This window comes from Rattus rattus, chromosome 8, assembly GCF_011064425.1.
Source record: "Rattus rattus isolate New Zealand chromosome 8, Rrattus_CSIRO_v1, whole genome shotgun sequence".
Classification (NCBI taxonomy): domain Eukaryota; kingdom Metazoa; phylum Chordata; class Mammalia; order Rodentia; family Muridae; genus Rattus; species Rattus rattus.
The window spans coordinates 3,891,100-3,910,121 of NC_046161.1; the positions used below are offsets into that span (position 1 = coordinate 3,891,100).

At 44.7% G+C, this 19,022-nt stretch overlaps 1 protein-coding gene and 1 pseudogene across 1 annotated transcript; one reads left to right on the plus strand and one right to left on the minus strand.

The window, feature by feature from the left end:
• Positions 1 to 9,707: 9,707 nt before the first annotated feature.
• LOC116907195 lies at positions 9,708 to 11,246 on the minus strand (annotated as a pseudogene).
• A 1,648-nt stretch (positions 11,247 to 12,894) lies between these two features.
• Positions 12,895 to 18,901, plus strand: Mmp7 (matrix metallopeptidase 7). Its single transcript, XM_032910158.1, has 5 exons — positions 12,895 to 13,024; positions 16,036 to 16,262; positions 16,348 to 16,496; positions 16,962 to 17,090; positions 18,537 to 18,901. The coding sequence occupies exons 1-5, from the start codon at positions 12,917 to 12,919 to the stop codon at positions 18,899 to 18,901; spliced, it is 978 nt and encodes a 325-aa protein (XP_032766049.1). The 5' UTR covers positions 12,895 to 12,916.
• Positions 18,902 to 19,022: the final 121 nt, after the last annotated feature.

Below are 19,022 nucleotides of genomic sequence, written 5' to 3' on the forward strand. Positions count from 1 at the left end.
GACAGGAGTGACTAGAACGAGGCTCAGTGCCGTGACTGAACGAAGAGGTGGAGTAACCAGGAGATGTTCTTTCTTTACAACTGAATGCAATTTCTTCAAATCAAAGAAGTAGGGGGGGAATGAGGCCAGTTGTGGCAGGGTTAGCCTATGACCACAGCAGTTGGGAAACTGAAGGAGGGTGACAAGGTCACAGTGGGCCCTGTCAAAGGTCAAAGAGGAGGAGGCAAAGGAGCAGGGAGAAGGAAAAACAGGAGGGGGGAGGAAGAGAGAAAGGAGAGAGGAGGAGAAAATCCTAACAGCAAAGGGATCGAATCTGTAATTTAATAGATAAACTATGCAGTGGTGGCAGCTAAAGTGACCAAGATTTACACCAGGAGGGGGAAGACTACACATAGAGAGTTAGAGAGAAGGCTCCCTGGTTAAGAGTGCTTATGTCTCCTCAAGAGTGTCTGAGTTTGCTTCTCGGCTCTGCATCAGGAAACTCACAACCACCTCTGACTCCAGTTCCTAGGGATCCTACACCCTCTTCTGGCCTCCACTGTACCTGCACTAATGTGTATACACACCCAGAACACACACACACACACACACACACACACACACACACACACACACACACACACACATTTTTAAAGGCCGAAAGTAATCAATTGGGAATTACTCAAAGCCACCAGCCATTGCCTTCAAGGGTAGGCAAGGGCTTTCTTACCTGCCTGGCTTTCCTCTCTCAAAGCCTTCTCCTCTAAAAAGGGCTTATTGAACCAAATAATTAACATAAGATAAATATCATAGAAAGTCTGAATTTTTATGTATTAAAGCCAAACTCTAAACTTTTTTAAAAAATTAGCTGGGGGCTATGGTTGTAGCTTAGTGGTAGAACACGTCCTAGCATGTATGAGACCCTGACTCAAGCCCCAGAACTACACACACAACACACACACACACACACACACACACACACACACACACACACACACAGAGAGAGAGAGAGAGAAAGAGAGAGAGCCAGTGCATTGAATCTAAAGGTGACACTGGCATTCACTGCCATGTACTTGAAATTGGTTCTGAGAGTCTGTGATAGCATCTTCTGGTTTCCCATAGCCATATATGGGGTGCTATGTCCCCTAACTATCATTTTGTGTACATACTTACCTAAATTTTTAATAACACCAAAGAGATGCAAAAGTGGTCTGAATGATTAAGAACATAGGTTTGGGAATGAGGAGATGGGTCAGTGGGTAAAGTTTTTATTGTGTTCAGATCTGAGGAATTGGGTTCGGATCTCAACACCCACTTTAATAGCCAGGCACAGCAACATGCACCCGTAATTCTAATCTTCGGAAGTCAGAAGAGAGAATTCCTGGGCCTCACTGGCATCACTTGTCTAGCTGAGTCGGCGAGCTCCCAGTTCAGTGAAAGGTCTTGTCTCAAAGAGCGAAGAACACAGTTGAGAAAGACACCAGCCTTTGGCCTCTGCTCTCTAGAAACATTGGTACACACATGGACACGTACTCATATGTATGTGTGCCCACACAGAAACACATGTACACACACAAACCCACATTGGGTTTGGACTCAACCACTCACCAACTGCTCACTTTGACCTTCCTTGTCTATAACATAATGGTAGCATGGACTACTCAACCACCAGGAGAAAAGAATTCATACCTGGAAGGTTTTGAACAATGGGTCTGCCTGCCGCCTCTAGCCTCACACAGGGAGCATTCTGGGAGGTAAGAGGAGAGAGGCTTAGTGAAGGGCGCTGATAACACCTGGTGCTCTTAACACTAAAGGGCCACCTCCTGGGTCTGGAGGGGAGGGAAGTGGTCCCAGGTACGAACGCACAGGTCTCTGGAGAGCTGCAAGCCACTTGACTGATTCATCGAGATCTGAAAGATTAGCCAGTTATGAGAGGAAACAATTTCTGGGAAAGTGACGGGGGCTCAGAGAAGGAAGCACAGTGTGCTGATCCTCCTGCCTCACCTCAGTGCCCGACACTGTCTGCTGAGGATAGAGGCATGTGGTAGCGACTCTGAGTCATCCAAGCCCTTGTTAAACATTAAAACTCTGCCATATTCTCTCAGTCTTTGTTTTGTAGCTCATAACCTTAACTTGACCTATTGCTCCTTGCCCTGACAAAAACAACTTGTACTTTGTCAGGGAGCCTGGTGGACATTGGAGATCCCCTGGCCTCCTTGTCTCTAGACCCAGCCTATCAGCTTAGAGGTCAGACAGGTCTCTGCCTGGAGCCCATACATTTGTTGCAAATGTTAATGTTGCAAATGCATCTGTTCAGTGTTTTTCCCATAGAAAAACTGGTTCTGAGAACTGGGGTGGTGGGGTGCAATTTTGGATCCTGACTCCTAACTCTGATCCTGATTAATCAGTCTTGGAGTGTGCGTTTAATAAACCATCCATACCTAGCTGCGGTTGGTATCTGAGTGGTTTGTGTAGCTATTCTTAGACCCCCCACACTCTGACCTCACCCCATGAACACAATGGAGCCATAAACAAATGGAGCCCTGGTTAGAGGCATGGCTGCTGGTCATGAGGCCCATGACAGTTGATTTGTCTGATGATGACAGTGATGACTGTGGTCTGATTTGTCAGCCTTCAAGGCACTACCCCTCAAGAGAACCATATCACCTCTCACAGGGGCAGCCATGGGTGTTTATTAGGACTGACAGCCTTACTAAACATGGCATTGCTTCATCGGCCACTGCATTGTTTTCACATTCTGTGCCTGTTTCAGCCAAACAGTAGCTTCTTTTTAAAGATCTCCTCTCTCTCTCTCTCTCTCTCTCTCTCTCTCTCTCTCTCTCTCTCTCTCTCTCTCTCTCTCTCTCGTGTGTGTGTGTGTATATGTGTGTGTGCCACGTACATGCGGGTGCCCTAAGGCCAGAAGAGGGCATTGGATCTCTGGGAATGGAGTTATAAGTAGTTGTGAGCAGTACACATGGTTGCCATGAGTCAACTCAAGGTCCTCTGGAAGAACAGCGAGCACTGTTAACCACAGCGCCATCGCTCCAGCCCCAAACTCTGGCTGCTGGAGAATAATTCTGTCTTATGTTACTCAATCCTTCTACAGCCCCAGACCTGTCATGTGCTTTATGAGTATTTGCTCAGCTGAATGAACCTGAAAGTCATGTAGACACTCAGAGGAGGGTTGTTAAGAACCATCAGTTGGACAGTAGCAATTACTTTGCATACTCTTCTGTACTTTACCCCCACGGCATGCCCTGTCATAATAATCAAAAGTAGGGGGCTAATCTACTGAACTCTGGTTACAGGGGAAATTAAAACAGGCAGTAACGCTGCTGATGAAACTGTAGAATTATCTATTCATTGTCATGCTTACGAGCACGACAATGCAAAACAAATATTTTTAATGGCACCAAAAGTCCGTCATGTGTTCTAACACCGAGAACCATGCCTTACATAGTATATGTGCATAACACATGATTTCAGAATTAGTGAATGAGCTATTTATGAGTGAATGATAGTGTGAAATATTAGAGGGAGGAGAGGACTCACAGATTATTCATCCTGGATTCAAATCCCAACCCAATGTGATTTGGAGACTAAAATAATACCTTCCCATATCACACAGGACTTATTTGGCTGAACACGGAAGTGAATTAGTTTAACTGCTTTGGCTCCAGGTGGGTGGTTCTTCCGGCCACTTGTCAGGGCCCTCTGGATTCACAAATGAAAGACAACGTACACACACACACACACACACACACACACACACACACACACACCACCACCACCACCACCACCACCACCACCACCACACACACATACTTCACACATATACCACAGCACACACACACACACACACACACCACCACACACACACACACACACCACCACCACACACACATACTTCACACATATACCACAGCACACACACACACACACACACACCACCACATACACACATACTTCACACATATACCACAGCACACACACACACACACACACACACACCACCACATACACACATACTTCACACATAAACCACAGCACACACACACACACACACACACACACCACCACATACACACATACTTCACACATATACCACAGCCCGCGCGCGCACACACACACACACACACACACACACACACACACACACCAGTTAATTTTGATATGCCTTAAGTAGTTCAATGGTTGGGCACTTCTAAATCTCCCTGAAGCTAACAAACACTCCCCTCTGGAACACCTGAATTAACACCCTCCAAATCTACATTTTGTCTTTGTTGCCCCGTTACCTTCTGGGCAGCCTCCCTACCTTAGGGTTGCCTTCCATTTATACTACATTTCAGCCTTCTCATCCTCCTCTCCTTCATGGAGTGGGTCCACCACCCCCACCCCCGCTGTCCCAAGCCTGGGAATCCTGAAACTCCTGCCTCTGTCTGCCCTATCCAACCATTAGCTGCTGACATCTTTACCAACCAGAACCAACTGGGGGCAGGGTCCCTCAGTGTCTTACATGCAAACACTTGTGTGAGAAGTTTGGGGACCAAAATTAACAATGTAACACAGGCAGCATTAGGTCAAACCCACTTGAGCTGAAAGTATCCTCAAAGCACAACCCACACTAGCTCAACCAATAACAAACAGGTGTGGGAGAGTTTCACTGATTTACATGCAGGAGCCTGAGTCTCACGTCTCTCTTCAGACATGATTAAATTGGGTTAACAAGATGGCTACCTGGAGGCTCCAAGTCTATACGTCTCTGTGACTGAAAAACCAAGAGAATGACACCTTCTCTTGGCAGTTCTCTACATCAAACCCAGAAATAACACATCGTGTGTCGTGTGTAGGGCAGAGGAATGGGCGGCTCTTGCCCTTTTAGGGTCTAGACATATGCACTATAGCTTAAACTGTGGTGTCGTGGGAAACATGAAAGCTTTGAAACATGAATGTTTCCCTGCAACATGGGGGTTACCGATAAGAAGGCAGCGTGTGATTCTGCAAAGAACAAGTGGGACTTGTTCAGGGAGAGCGACTGTCTGCACAGGCCCAGGGAAGGCCCGGATTTCAAAGACTGTGGGGTGAAGGGGCATTGTGATGGGAATTCCAAGCCTGCCTTGATTACTACAGCACCCAGTGAAAAGCAGAGATGTTAAGGAGCCTTACTCTTAGGTCCAGCCTCACAGACAGAGGGCATCTGAACTTCACAAGTAAGTGGGAGGCAGGAGACTGGAAGTCGATGCGGAGACAGATGCGGAATGAAGGATTCCCGGACTCTGGAGCCATGTCCCGGGTCTAACGTTCAGTAGTCCTGGCCACTTTGAAGGTGAGCCTCGGCTTCTTCTGTGAGATCACCAGCAATCTCCAGCTTGTGACTACTCAGCTCCTGGCATCCTCAATATTAAATACATTATGCCTCCAGCATAAAGAACTTTGTGCTGATTCCTGAAGGCGTCAGTATGCCGTCTCACTGTCTTGTGAACTATCTTTAGACTAGCTCCCTTCTCTAGAATGCAAGAGAGCTGAGAGGTCAGAGAGTCAGAGCCAACAAGAACCTGGGAAGAAAGACTCTTGTGCACAGATAAAACCACCCCTAAGTGCTGATGAGGTAGGGGGGGCTGAGTGGAGTGTGAGATGGCCACAGGGGCTAGTTTCCCTCCAAATGCTCAACCTTGAAAAGAAGAGAACCATTCCCAGTTACAAGCATAAGCTTAAGATGAGTGGTGAGCGAGGGTGTGTTAGTCAAATGCTTGCCCAGCATGCACAGAGTTCAGCTACTAATGGTGGAAAGAGAGAGCATTTTCTCCCACTGTGTAGCCGCTGCCTCCAGTAAAGCCTCCCACCCACTGCCAGGCAGGCAATTTCATGAAATTTAGAGAGATGCCTGTGAAAAGAGGACCTGAATGTAGGAGGGGACATGTTGGGAAGTATAAAGGTCTCCACAGGTGAGGGAGCAGATGAGAGGAAGAAATTAGAGTGAACATAACTAAATTCATTATATTTCATATATGAAATTGTCGAAGAGTCGAAAATGAAAAAGTAAGTCAGAAATGATTGCTGGCTTTAGCAGTAAAAGCTGTTTAAAGACATAAATATATACAAGGTAATTTAAAAGTACCAAGTCATTGTTTTTACCCTCTACGTTAATCTAATTAATATTTCAAAATGTGAGAGGAGCATCCAATACCCTCAGAGTAATCCTCAGATACCCTGAGTAAATTTGCCACTAAAGTTGTAGACAGTCTAAAGTAAAATGTTTGCTTCTAGTTTTAAATCACAAAATAAAATATCGTCATGGTTATAAATTATCTCCAAACAGACTGAGGGCCTTATGTTACCTGGTGTTGCTGAGGGACTCAGCAGGTTCTTGGCTCCTCCAAAGAAACTGACTTTCCAGCATTTGGGAGGCAGATTAAAGCAGATCTCTTGAGTCTGAGGACAGCCTAGTCTATTTAGCAAGTTCTGGGTTAACCATGGATACCTGGTGAATAGACTGTTTCAAAAAAGAAATGAGAAAGAGAGAGAGAGAGAGAGAGAGAGAGAGAGAGAGAGAGAGAGAGAGAGAGACTCTTTATTAGAAGAGTATGTTAATAAGCTACTTGCCAGTGTAGCAGGGAGCTGCTGAGAATATGCTTTGTTTTTTTTCTTTCTTTCTTTTATTCTTTTTTGTTTGTCTGTTTGTTTTGTTTTTATGAAACAAGGTTTCTCTGTGTAGCCCTGGCTGTCCTGGTACTTGTTGTCCAGGCTGGCCTTGAACTCAGTGCTGGCCTTGAACTCAGTGATCTGCCTCCTCTGCCTCCTGAGTGATCAGATTAAAGGCGTGCACCACCAATGCTTGGATGCCTACTTTTCTTCTCTTTGGGGAATTGAAGGCAGGGAGGGGTCAAGTCAAGGTTTCTCTGGGTAGCTCTGGCCAGAGTGTAAGGCTGTATACAAACAGAAATAGAAAAATCTGAGGCAAATTTAATTATTGAAAGACGTACTTATTTTTAAAACTAACACTTATTATGAGTTTGTAAATTGTCATATGGGGTTATAATCTATGTTCCACTGCTCATTGTCCAATAAAACCCATTCTATCACATGGGTCTACTTCTTATGGAAGATGCCAGGCATAACAAGTTGTGTCCAGCCTCAGTGTTTGGGTGGGACAAAGATGGTGATTTCCCTTCCTCTCTGGAAGATAACCTGTAAAACCTGAACCGAGAGGGCAAATGGTTAGCCCCCACTTAAGTGCCTCTGCTTCTTCCCCCACCCCACCCCCGAGTGAAGATATGCTTGCTTATAAAGGTCTAGATTCTTGGCGGGTTAGGATTAGGTGGGCAAGGAGAAGCAGAATTGTTAGCAGCCTTGTTTTGCCTTCTTCCTCTGAGAGTGGTAAAAGCCACAGCAGAAGGGGATTGAGCCGGGGCCATGATTACCCAACCTTCCTTTCCCTCAGCTTCCTCTCACTTCCCCTTTCTGGGCCTTTCTCTTCCAGTTTCCTATTCTGAAACCTTCCACATGCTGATGTATGAGCTTCAGAGCAGTGGTGGCTGTACCTAGCGGCGGGGGACAATGGTTGCTGCACCTAGAGACTGGGGACAATGGTGGCTGTACCTAGGGGCAAGGTGGCTCCTTACTGTTCAGCTCACCCCTCCTTTGTAAGGAGCTTCAAGGAGCTTCTGTGTTGCCACTTTGTCCAGAGCTTCTCACCTAACACAGTGGGCAGGCCAGTGGCTCCAAAGGGATCCTACTGTCTTTCTGCCCTTTGTCTCAAGTCTTCTCCTGACAAGAGACATTTCTGGACATTTAGAATGTGCCGTGCATCATTTGTCCTAACATCTGGTTTGCCCAGTTTCAGTCTTTAGCCTTGTTTATCTGTTCTGTCCTTCACACCATGTATCCATCTTCCTGCTAAAGTCTGTGTTCTCCTTGTTTACAGATGGACTAGACAAGGAGACTCCTTTGCTAACTTTAATATCTAAAGCAGTTACTTTCTGACGTTTTGAAGAACATAGCATTAACAATATCAATAAAGATTATGGGACACAGGCATCCCAACCTTTTCTATTTCTTCTGCATTTGTCATACTTCCTCACTAGGTTCAAAGATAGGAAAAAAACAGAAACTTACAACTCATAACTCCCAGAATAGGGGTGCTGGCTCAGCAGTTCAGAATACTAGCTACTCTTCAAAAAGATCTGGGTTCGGTTCCTAGCACCCACACAGTGACCCATGGCTATCTGTAACTCCAGTCCCAGGAGACCCGACACACTCCCTTCTGGCCTCCGAGGAACTGCATACATGTGGTGCACAGATATGCATCCCAGCACACACACACACACACACACACACACACACACACGCACGCACGCACGCACGCACACAGAGCTCCTGGAATAATAATAACAACAACATTGGTACTGGCTAACATGGTAACATGTTAGTGTCATTGAACTGGACTTCTACAAATGGTAAAACCAGAGTCGGTGAGCTGCTCGGTAGGTAAAGGTGGTAGGTAAAGGTGCTTGCTGCCAAGCCTGACCACCTTGAGTTCTATACCCTGGCCCATGGTAGAACCAATTCCTATATAAACACATACTGTAATTTAAAGGGTTAAAATGGAGCTAACGAGATTGCTCAGTGGTTAAGAGCACTGGCTGCTTTTGCAGTGGATTGAGTTTCAGTTCCTAGCACCCACACCATGGCTCACAACCATCTGTAACTCCAGTTCCAGGAAACCCAGCACCTGTTTCTGCCCTCATAGGCTCCAGGCCCATACATGGTGCTCAGATGTACACTCGGACAAATCTGTCATGCATATAAAATAAAAAATAAATGTTTCAAAATTGTAAAGGTTAAAATGGCATATTTTACATTATGTTCATTTTACACACAGACACACACAGACACACACACACACACACACACACACACACACACACACACACAAATTGGTTTTCCTCCCTTAACGGTGAGTTACTCATGGCCTGTATTCATATACTGTCACAGCTGTGTCTGCATACTGTCATGCCTGTTAGTTCTGGACAGGACTTCCCAGCTGAGCTCTCAAATTCAAGAGCCAATGTAGACACCAATGACTTAGATACAGACAACCCGTCTTTCCCTGGTAATAGTCACTCTTGTCCCTTCTACAAGCCTTATCCCAATATTAGGTGCAGGTCCCTCGGATTCTTCCTTCCTTCCTTCCTTCCTTCCTTCCTTCCTTCCTTTCTTTCTTTCTTTTTAAAGAACAGTTCTTTATTCTATAGTTTCAAATACACAGCAGACCAACCCTGTTCCCTGAAATTTAGCACTGGCATTCAATACAAGCCTCAACACTGTAGTTCTAATGGGTTTCCTTAGAAATCACTTCATAAAGCCTTGCTCAAGAGGAGGGTTAGGGGGAGGTTAAGCAACAGTAACATAGTAGCTAGCAATGGTTTTATTTCTTCATTGTCACAGGCAAACATACAAGTTCTTCTTCCTCTGTGCCTGGTCCTATAAAATATGTGCTACCCTCCGCCTTGTGGTACAATGTTTATAAATATAATTCACCAATAAGAAGTTGAAGCCACTAACAGGGGCTTGATAACAACCACCAGGGGACAATAAAATGTGGAAAACTGACAGAATCTGAAGAGTATTGGAAAGGGCACTGAGACACACATTATAGTAAATGTTTGCTTCAGAGGAGGTGTGAAGGGAACTTCTCATGAAGAATTCCCTGAGCTTCTCCAAGCCTACTTTCCTTCTGATGTGACATTTAAATACTACAGAGCATTGTGGGTAGTGTCCCTCTGTGCATTGCCAGAGGGTTTGCCTGAGCCATGACACCTGGTGACAGTACTGGTGGATAGTTCTGCAAGATACTGATACTGTCCTTTGGTGCTCAGTTCTCTCTCCAATATGTTACATTAAAACCTTGCTCCTTGCCAAACTCACTAGGCAGCTGGATGTGGTCTGTGTTCAGAAGACTGAGGAGGCTTCCTTTCAGTAAGTGGATCTTTTTACCAGGGGAATTCCTCAAAGGAATACCAAGAACAGACTAAGGAGTACCCCAGAACATTCTCTAGAGAAATGGGGTTCTCCAGAAAAACATCACTAAATTTGGCAAGGAATTTCTCAGCAGTGTCTTTCTTGGCTTGGTTTTTGTCATTGTTGTTGTTGTTGTTGTTTTGTTTTGTTTTTGTTTTTCAATTTTGTTCTTGTTTTGTTTTTAATCTCTCTTTCCACTTTCCATAAATGAGACTAGCTTGCAAATTGTTGTATAGCCACTGTCTAAGCAGGTCTTCCTTCCTGAGAACAGTACGTTCGGGGAATCACCACCCACTAATAGTAGCCACTTCCTGAAATGAACCAGTTGAGTTAAGCTGGGTCTTTGGTGATTTGGATGTATCAGGCACTGAGGGGTCAGGAACTGCAAAGTAAATGCCCACACTGGATGCCAATGTTTGTGGCAGCCTGCAGCCAGCCTCTCACCTATCCCTGTGCAAAGGTTGTTCCCAGAAGGTAAAAGTAGTCATGTCTGTTTGCATATTGACTTATGCTCATAACAGAAAGTTCTTGATCTTCAGCACCAGAATCGATGGTTTTCAGGGCGAAGCTGTTAACTTCCCCAAACTGACGGTCCTGCTTGCCTGTCTCATTAGGACGTGGTGAGAAGGGACATCTGGGCAGAGCAAGGAGAGCAGTGCTGAGCAGGGCCCTGGCCCTCAGCTCTCCAGAAGAGTTCACAGTGCCGCCTGCCTCCCTGCTGTGAAGGCACCGGCAGGGCGAGAGCTAAAACCTGGTTTCCTGGCCTGCCTTGTATCCTTCCTCTGTTCCACTTATCTCTGTTTGGTTTTCCCTCTCACCCTGGCTGTAGTAATGGCCGCTTGTCTCTCTCTGATGGCCCTCCGTGGAGTTGTGTTTCCTGCTACAATCTGTCTCAGAACAGGCACTCGCATTTTCTCACAATCCAAATTCAGCCACAGGTACTTCCTTCTTTCAGAAGGATAAATCCAAAATGCCTGCACCCAAGGCTAGAAAAGCTCTCTAGCCTCATTACGAACAATCTGCCTGAATTCCCCGCCCCCTATCCAGAGCTTGCATTACAGCTCACTCTTAGTATTTGTACACTTTAAAGTTTTAGACAAGTGTGTGGTGACATGTATTTGTCACCACAATGCCAGAGCATTTGTTGTTTTTTAAAAATGGTCTGTGCTGAGCTCATCCCTCAGCCCCCCTCTCCACTCTACGCCCCTAACCACTGACCTGCCCCCTGCCTCCACAGACTGCATGGCATCTAGTCAGAATCAAGTTTTAACCCTTTCCTGATGGATCCCTTCACTCAGCAGCCCTCATCTAAGGCTCTTCCATGTCTTCTCATCACTGTGGCTCTTTTGTTTTCAGTGCTGAGTAATATTCCTTTGCATGGGTTACCATAGTCTGTCCAGCTATCACCTCTCTGAAAGACATCTTGAGTGTTCTCACGCTTTGAGCAGAGTAAATAGAGTGTTACAAGCATGCACGCGCAGACTTTATATGGGCATACATTTTCATTTCTTCTGTGGCTATAAAGAGCACATGTGCCTGTTCCTGTGGTAGGCGGGGATTTAGCTGTGGACAAACTGTATTCCTAAGTGACTGTCCCCAGTACATCTTGCCTCTGCTGTGGCTCATGCACGGGATTTGAAGCGTTGTGGTGGCTTTAACTGACATGCTGCTAGTTACACTCACATTGCCCCAGAAAGTGCAACGGGGAACACGGGGAACACGCTTTCACATTACATAGTATTTGTCTCTTTCGGCAAATTATCTCTTTGGGTCCTTGGTGCATCTTTTAGTCAGATTATTCATGGTCTCGTGTGTTAGGAGTTCTTCATGTAGTTTTAAGAATAGTCCTTCATTGGATATGGGTTTTTTTGTTTGTTTTTTGTTTTTGTTTTTGTTTTGCAATATTTTCTCCCAGCCTGTGGCTCATCTTGTTATGTAAGATAGGAATAGAGCCATGATTTTACTCTGAAGCAAGGATCAATGGACACCTCCTAGCATTGTGGTTACCTGATACAGGTAACATCTACAAATGTTATTGTATAGACGTGAGTTATTCAGGGCTGTTCCTGAATATATGGTGGGATTCCATAATTGAAGAGAGTTAGGAATAGCACTACCCAGTGAGAAAAGAAACCACCTGATTAGAGGGTACCCACCAGTGTGCCTCAGACAGGAGGCTGTGAGAGTGAAGGCTGGACCTGCAGTACACAGACCCTGCACCTGCAAAGCCTGTCTCCTTTACAAAGAATTATGAAACACCAGCAGTGCTCCAGGTTCTCCTCCTTCCTCCTTCTTCCTTCCTTCCTTACCTCCTTCGTTTCCACCTTCCTTTCCAATTTTAATCATTATACCCCCTATGCAGCCAATGATCGGTCTATGTAGCCACTGTGTAGCTACAAACTTGCAGTTCTCCTGCCTCAGCAGCCCCCTGAATTCTGGACCCCAGGCACAATTCATCTATAAATTCATCTACAAATCATCTTGGTGCAGCGATATTCTTTCTTGGCATGGGTGATGTTGTAGCACCTGCTCAGTGATGCTGTTTGTAATTTGTGCACTGTCCCACTCATTATAAATGTTTAGAAAACTCTTTGTAAGATACGGAATACAATTACAGTTCCAAACTCTGTCATTGATAAGACATGAAAGAGTAATGATTTGATTCCAATAAATAAAACAAGTTTTCTTGTGGATTCAGCATTTGGGGGTCCTCTAGGACATAAATTTAATGTGTTCCTGCTGCCAATATAAAATCACAATACTTCCTCGTTGTTGCTTAATTCTAAAAAGAAAGAAAGCATGAGAATGAGTCACCTATTTCCACAGTCAGGGCCGAGAAGCCATATAAATTTCTCCAGCCCCTGTCAGGAAACATCAAAGTGGCTCTGAGAACAATCGTCTGTTGACGGCAGCTATGAGGCTCACCCTGTTCCGCATTGTGTGTCTGCTGCCAGGCTGCCTGGCCCTGCCACTGTCCCAGGAAGCTGGAGAAGTGACCGCACTTCAGTGGGAACAGGCGCAGGTACATGGGTCTCTTGCGCGTCCCTCGGGGTTCTCTGGCCTCACCGCCAAGCTCCACATGTGGTTTTGAATGATTTGTCCTTCGGTGCTTGCGTGGCAGTAAATATTCTTGAGCACGATGTTCCTGGTTAGAAAAGCAGTGCATGCTCTCTGTGAAAGCCACCCAAGCCGGCTTCTGAAGCCTTCCTGAACTCTGATTGGATGCCAGCTCCTTTATCTGCTCTCTAGGTGAACGAGCACATCATTTCGTTTCTGGCCTTAAATTTTCCAATTTAGAAACTGGAGAAGTATAATAATGATGTCACCAAGTGGAGAGATATAACACACTTAATGCAGTATTGAAGTCCCATCCAGGCTCGGGAAGTGCGAGTGTTAGTGTTTGTTGCAACTTGCAATTATTTTCATGAACTGTACTGAACTGGACATCTAAGGATGAAGCCTCACGGTGAAGAAAACTGTAGTCAGAAAGCGCAAAGAGAAGAAGTAACTTTCTTGCATGTGCAGTAGAAGCCGTCTGTGTTCTACCCCACCGGGTTGAACCGGCAGATCAGTAACATGATGACAGAAGGTCGTCTTGCTACCAAAATAGAGACAGGAATCAGGAGCTTCTCTAGCTCAGAAATGCATTCTCTTCAAATACATTGTTATTTGGTAAAACCAGATAATGACTAATATGCTTTAAGCATGAGAAAAATAGAGTTAGACTTCACATTCCATTTGACTTTTTTAAAGATTGATAAAGTAGATTCAATCACCAATTTATAACCTTACCAAATAGCATTTTTAGGAGTTTTGATCCAGTTTTCTCCAGGATGCTGTTGCAAGGGTCTTCAGGCCGGTCAGTGTGCCTGCACAGATGGTCTGGCAGAAGAAGGGAGCTTATGTATTTGAGCCCAACCCGAGCTACACAATGAGTTTCAGGCTGTCCTGTGCTACAGAGCAAGATTCTATCTCAAATCAAAACCAGGGGTAGAAAAGAATGCAAACATGTCGTCCAGAGAGTGTCTCATTAAAGTCCACAGCTCCAGAAGGGATACAGTGTTTGTTATTTTTTTTTAAACAAAAAAAATTAATTTGTCCATGATTATTATGAGTGAATAGTAAGAATTTGTTGTGTTGAATGAAACACCATGGGAGCAGGTAAGGAGCATCCTGTTGGTCAGTTTGCTTTGGTAAAATGCAGTCATGGGAGGTTTTCAGACAGATAGCCACTGCCAGGCGCTCTACTACTGACAGCAAATGACTAAGCAGATGGTGGGCCGTTCAACGATCTTCCCACTGCACGCACTTTTAGACTGTACACTTTTCCTAAGGAAACTTCCTTGGAAGTGGAGTACAGACACCTGGGGTGATCTCTGCCTCCTGCTTCACCTCTCTGAGCCATGTGTCTTCAGATAAAGCAGAGGCATTTCTGGGTAGACATTGTGTACCCCTTTAATCCCAGCACTTGGGAAGCAGAGGCACTCAGTGTGCCTGCCCATGGGAAGGGACTTTAATGCCTTCGTGAGTTGCTACTGTTATCATTCTCTTGCCTCTTCGTATTCTGGCTGAAGATCTCCCACCCCACTCCCAGACCCCAGAATACTTTCAGACATCCAGTTATGCTTGGCAAGATCTGGGGTTCTCTTTTATTCTGACGCCTCCTAAACGGGCTATGCTAACAGCAGAATGGGTTGAGGAGAGAAAGGGGAAAGAGAGAAAGGGGCCTACAGATAAGGAATCTCCAGACCAGGTCTACTGCTGACTCGGTGTGTGAACCTGAACAAAGCATGTGGCTGCTGTGAGCTGTGGTCTCTTCCTGGACTGTTAAGTCAGACTACTCAAACTAACAGTCACCTGACTTCTTATCCTTGTGGAATTCATAAGAGCCAGATGGGAGCCTCCTTAGCATGGCTAATGGACCTCACATCTATCTCCCCAAAGTGTCTACGATGTTCAAGGGTCTTACTATGTGCTCAAACGTGCTCTCTCTCTCTTTCTCTCTCTCTCTCTGAGTTTTGTATATATGTATGTGTGTATAAGTGTGTATGGATGGATGTGTGGATTTGTGTATATGCGGCTGTATGTATGTTTGTGTATATGTGTGTGTATGTATATATGTATCTACAAGTGTATGTGTGTATGTGTGTTGACATGTGTATGTGTGTTTATGTTTATATGTATATGTGAGCCTGTGTGTGAGTGTGAGTATGTGTATGTGTATGTATGTGTTTGTGTGTATGAATGTGTATGTAAGTGTGTGCATGTGTGCATGTGTGTATGTGTATGTATATTGTATATTGTGTGTATGTGCTTGTGTTTGTATGGGGAGATAAGCATGGCTCCTTCAAGCTAATCCTGTGTGTCATTTATATTAGTGTTCTTCTTTCAACACTTAAGTCCTTTCCTGAGCCTCGGTTCTTAGTGTATGTGTAAGTGTGTGCATGCTTGCATGTACATATATGAGTGTATTGTGAGTGTGTACATACTTGTGCATATATATGCAACTGTGTGTATTGTGTGTGTGTGTGTCTGTGTGTCTGTGTGTCTGTGTCTGTGTGTCTGTGTGTCTGTATCTGTGTGTCTGTGTATCAACCATAGTTTGATACTGGGAGTCTTTAGTGATCCTCCTGCCTCTTCATCTCTGGCATTGGAGTTATAGAAGCACCCAATTTTTAACATAGGTTCTGGGAATCAAACTCAGGTTTTTGAGGTAAGCTCTTCTCTGACTGAGACATTGCCCCATCCCTTGTTGTGCTTGCTAAAAACACGCAGACACTTCTAACTGCTCTAAAATAAGACCAAGCTTTAGAAAGTGGGTGGTGTGTTTGTCCTCCAGGTATGCATGGAGAATACATAGGTCAGGCTTTCTTCTTGTTGTCTTATGCAATAACATAGTAGTCCGCCTCCCCTCACCAGTGAATGCTTACTTCACTCCATAATCGTACAACAGCTCTGTCTTCAAATCTACAATAGCACGTACAAGAGATGTGGGTTTTTTGAATAAAAGACTTTTTACTCTCTGTCTGCCAGAATTATCTTAGGAAATTTTACCTTCACAATTCTAAAACAAAGAAGGCCACCAGTGCAGTGGACAAACTGAGGGAAATGCAGAAGTTCTTCGGTTTGCCGGAGACTGGAAAGCTGTCCCCCCGTGTCATGGAGATAATGCAGAAGCCCAGGTGTGGAGTGCCAGATGTTGCAGAATTCTCACTAATGCCAAACAGTCCTAAGTGGCATTCCAGAATTGTCACCTACAGGTGAGGCTCACTTTGACTCATTGTGATGGAGGCCACAAAACCCTTTTCCTGAGAACTCAAACACTGAACTCTTCTGTGCCTTCAGAATCGTGTCCTATACTTCAGACTTGCCTCGGTTCTTAGTAGATCAAATCGTGAAAAGAGCTCTCAGAATATGGAGTATGCATATCCCACTGAACTTCAAGAGGGTTAGTTGGGGGACTGCAGACATCATAATTGGCTTCGCAAGGGGAGGTAAGCATGGCTTCTTCGGGCTAATCCGTGTGTTGTTTATATTCGTGTTCTCCTTTCATGAGCACTTGAGATGGCCTTTATTGGTGAAACATATGAAGCATATGCGAGAGGCCTTGGTTTCTATTTTCAGCATCACACACACACACACACACACACAGAGAGAGAGAGAGAGAGAGAGAGAGAGAGAGAGAGAGAGAGAGAGAGAGAGAGCTTTAAGATCCTGAATCTAGTAGCCTTCCACATATAATGATTGACAATGATGAGCAGACAATGACAGTAGTCAAAGATCTAATAAAAGCCATGTGCCTGGACCAGATTTTCTGTGTGAAACTGACTATTGGTACCAAGAGGGTCAACCAACTGGACTGGCTTCTCTCTCCAGTTTTCATAATCATATGATTGTGGAGAGAAGAGAAGGCCAGGGAAAATGGAGACACTGATAGAAATCACTGTGTGCTTTTGCAGATCACGGAGACAACTTCCCATTTGATGGGCCAGGAAACACTCTAGGCCATGCCTTTGCACCTGGGCCAGGCCTCGGCGGAGATGCTCACTTTGACAAGGATGAGTACTGGACGGATGGTGAGGACTCAGGTACAGTGTCCTATGTCTCTTCTGCAATCATTGCTTTAATTATAATCATTACAAGCCAATAAGTATCAAGTAATGAACTACATGCTTCAAATGTTTTTATCTCATTTAATGTTTCCTTTTTAATTTGTGTGTGTCATGTAGAGACCTACCTGGTAGGAAAGAACTGACTCTGACAGGTTGTCCTCTACCTCCATACTTGTACTGTGGCACAAGTTAAATAAAAATAAATAAATAAGATAGGATAAGAAAAAAATGAACCAGAAGAACACATTGTGGCCCTTACTGGTCACAAAGCTAAAAGGTTAACTGAGGGCAGTCAAAGCAGTTAGCTACCCCTACCCAGCCCAAAACTAACATAAAGCTCAAAGTTAAACTCATTAGCTATCTCAGAACTTGATGTCACACAGAACAGCTTCTGACTACAAAATTAAAACCAACAATAACCATATGCAATGAATTTGATTATTTCTTCTTTGGTAGCACAAGGAAATGGATATAGTTCTCACACCCAAGGCTCCCAAGAATCCACTGGTCAGAAATTCTCCACAGAATCTTCAACACAGAGAGATTTGAAGTAACTGGGTCATTTCCCAGTGGCCCTGCCTTGCCTACCAGCAAAGCATATTATTCTTTCCCTGAATTCTGGTTTCATAAAGAACTGCTGTGGCCACTCTTTTCTGTCCTCCTTTGGTTCCTTATCTGGGAGGTTGGTTTAGGGTATATGTTCTTAACCTTAGGTCACTCACTAATGGACCAAAGTTCTTCCTGTTATTCTTATTTGAATGTGAAATGCCCCATGAACTCCTGCATTTGCACATTTGGTTCCTAGTTGGTGGCACTGTTTAGGAAGGGTTATGGAGTCTTTAGGAGGTAGCATCTTGCTGCAGGAGGGCAGACTTTGATGGATTATAGCACCCTAACCTATGCTCATGCCCTCGTGCTTGCTTTCACGCTCTCTCTCTTCCTCCCTCTCCTCTCCCTTTCCCTCTCTCTCACCCCTCTCCTCCCTCCCTTTCTTCCTCCCCCCTCTCTGAGTCTCTCCCCTTGTGTGTTTATGAAATATGATCTACAGACTGCTTTCCTGCCACCTACTATTGCCGTGACTTCTTTGACATTGTGGATTCCATCCCTACAGCAACATGAGACAAAATAAACCCTTTCTTCCTTCAGTTGCCAAGGACATGGTGTTTTGTATACACACACACACACACACACACACACACACACACACACACACACACAGAGAGAGAGAGAGAGAGAGAGAGAGAAGTGAGCAATGAACTCTTCTTTCAGTCTCCTCTCTTTTGAAGGAAATAACCAATAACCAAGGAAGCCTGGGGATTGGCTATTTCTTTCCATTATGATGTGATTGATGTATTACTGGCATTTATATAGTTATTTTAATACTTACCATATATATTTCCATATATACTTCCCTGGCTATAGGAGTGAACTTCCTGTTTGTTGCCACTCATGAACTTGGCCACTCTCTGGGTCTGGGTCACTCTTCTGTTCCCGGTTCTGTAATGTACCCTACCTATCAAGGAGATCATTCAGAAGACTTCAGTCTTACAAAGGACGACATTGCAGGCATCCAGAAGTTATATGGTAATAATCACGGCTTTCCCGATGAGAATGTCGGACTTGAAAGATGTCAGAAAATAGGGACTTGCCTGGAAACCACAGTGAAAACCTATGCAGTGGGCCAGCAGAGTGCAAGGCTGTGTGAGGTCCCGAGGCGAAGTGCCAACCTCACATTCCTGGGGGATGTTTATATCATGCATATGAAGAGATACTCATTTTACTTTTAATTGATCTCTACAAGCTTGTGTGAGTGTATACATGCATGTGTGTGTGCATGTGGGTGTAAGTTAACAAAGTACTACACATACGTAGGGTCAGAGGACGATTAGCACATGTCAGTTCTCTCCA

What these genes read in the sequence shown, in the direction of transcription:
- Mmp7 (XM_032910158.1), top strand. Translation starts at nt 12,917, where the DNA reads ATGAGGCTCACCCTGTTCCGCATTGTGTGTCTGCTGCCAGGCTGCCTG. An exon ending in TTCAGTGGGAACAGGCGCAG is followed by an intron (nt 13,025 to 16,035) that starts GTACATGGGTCT and finishes TCTGTCTGCCAG; the next exon opens with AATTATCTTAGGAAATTTTA. An exon ending in AATTGGCTTCGCAAGGGGAG is followed by an intron (nt 16,497 to 16,961) that starts GTAAGCATGGCT and finishes GTGCTTTTGCAG; the next exon opens with ATCACGGAGACAACTTCCCA.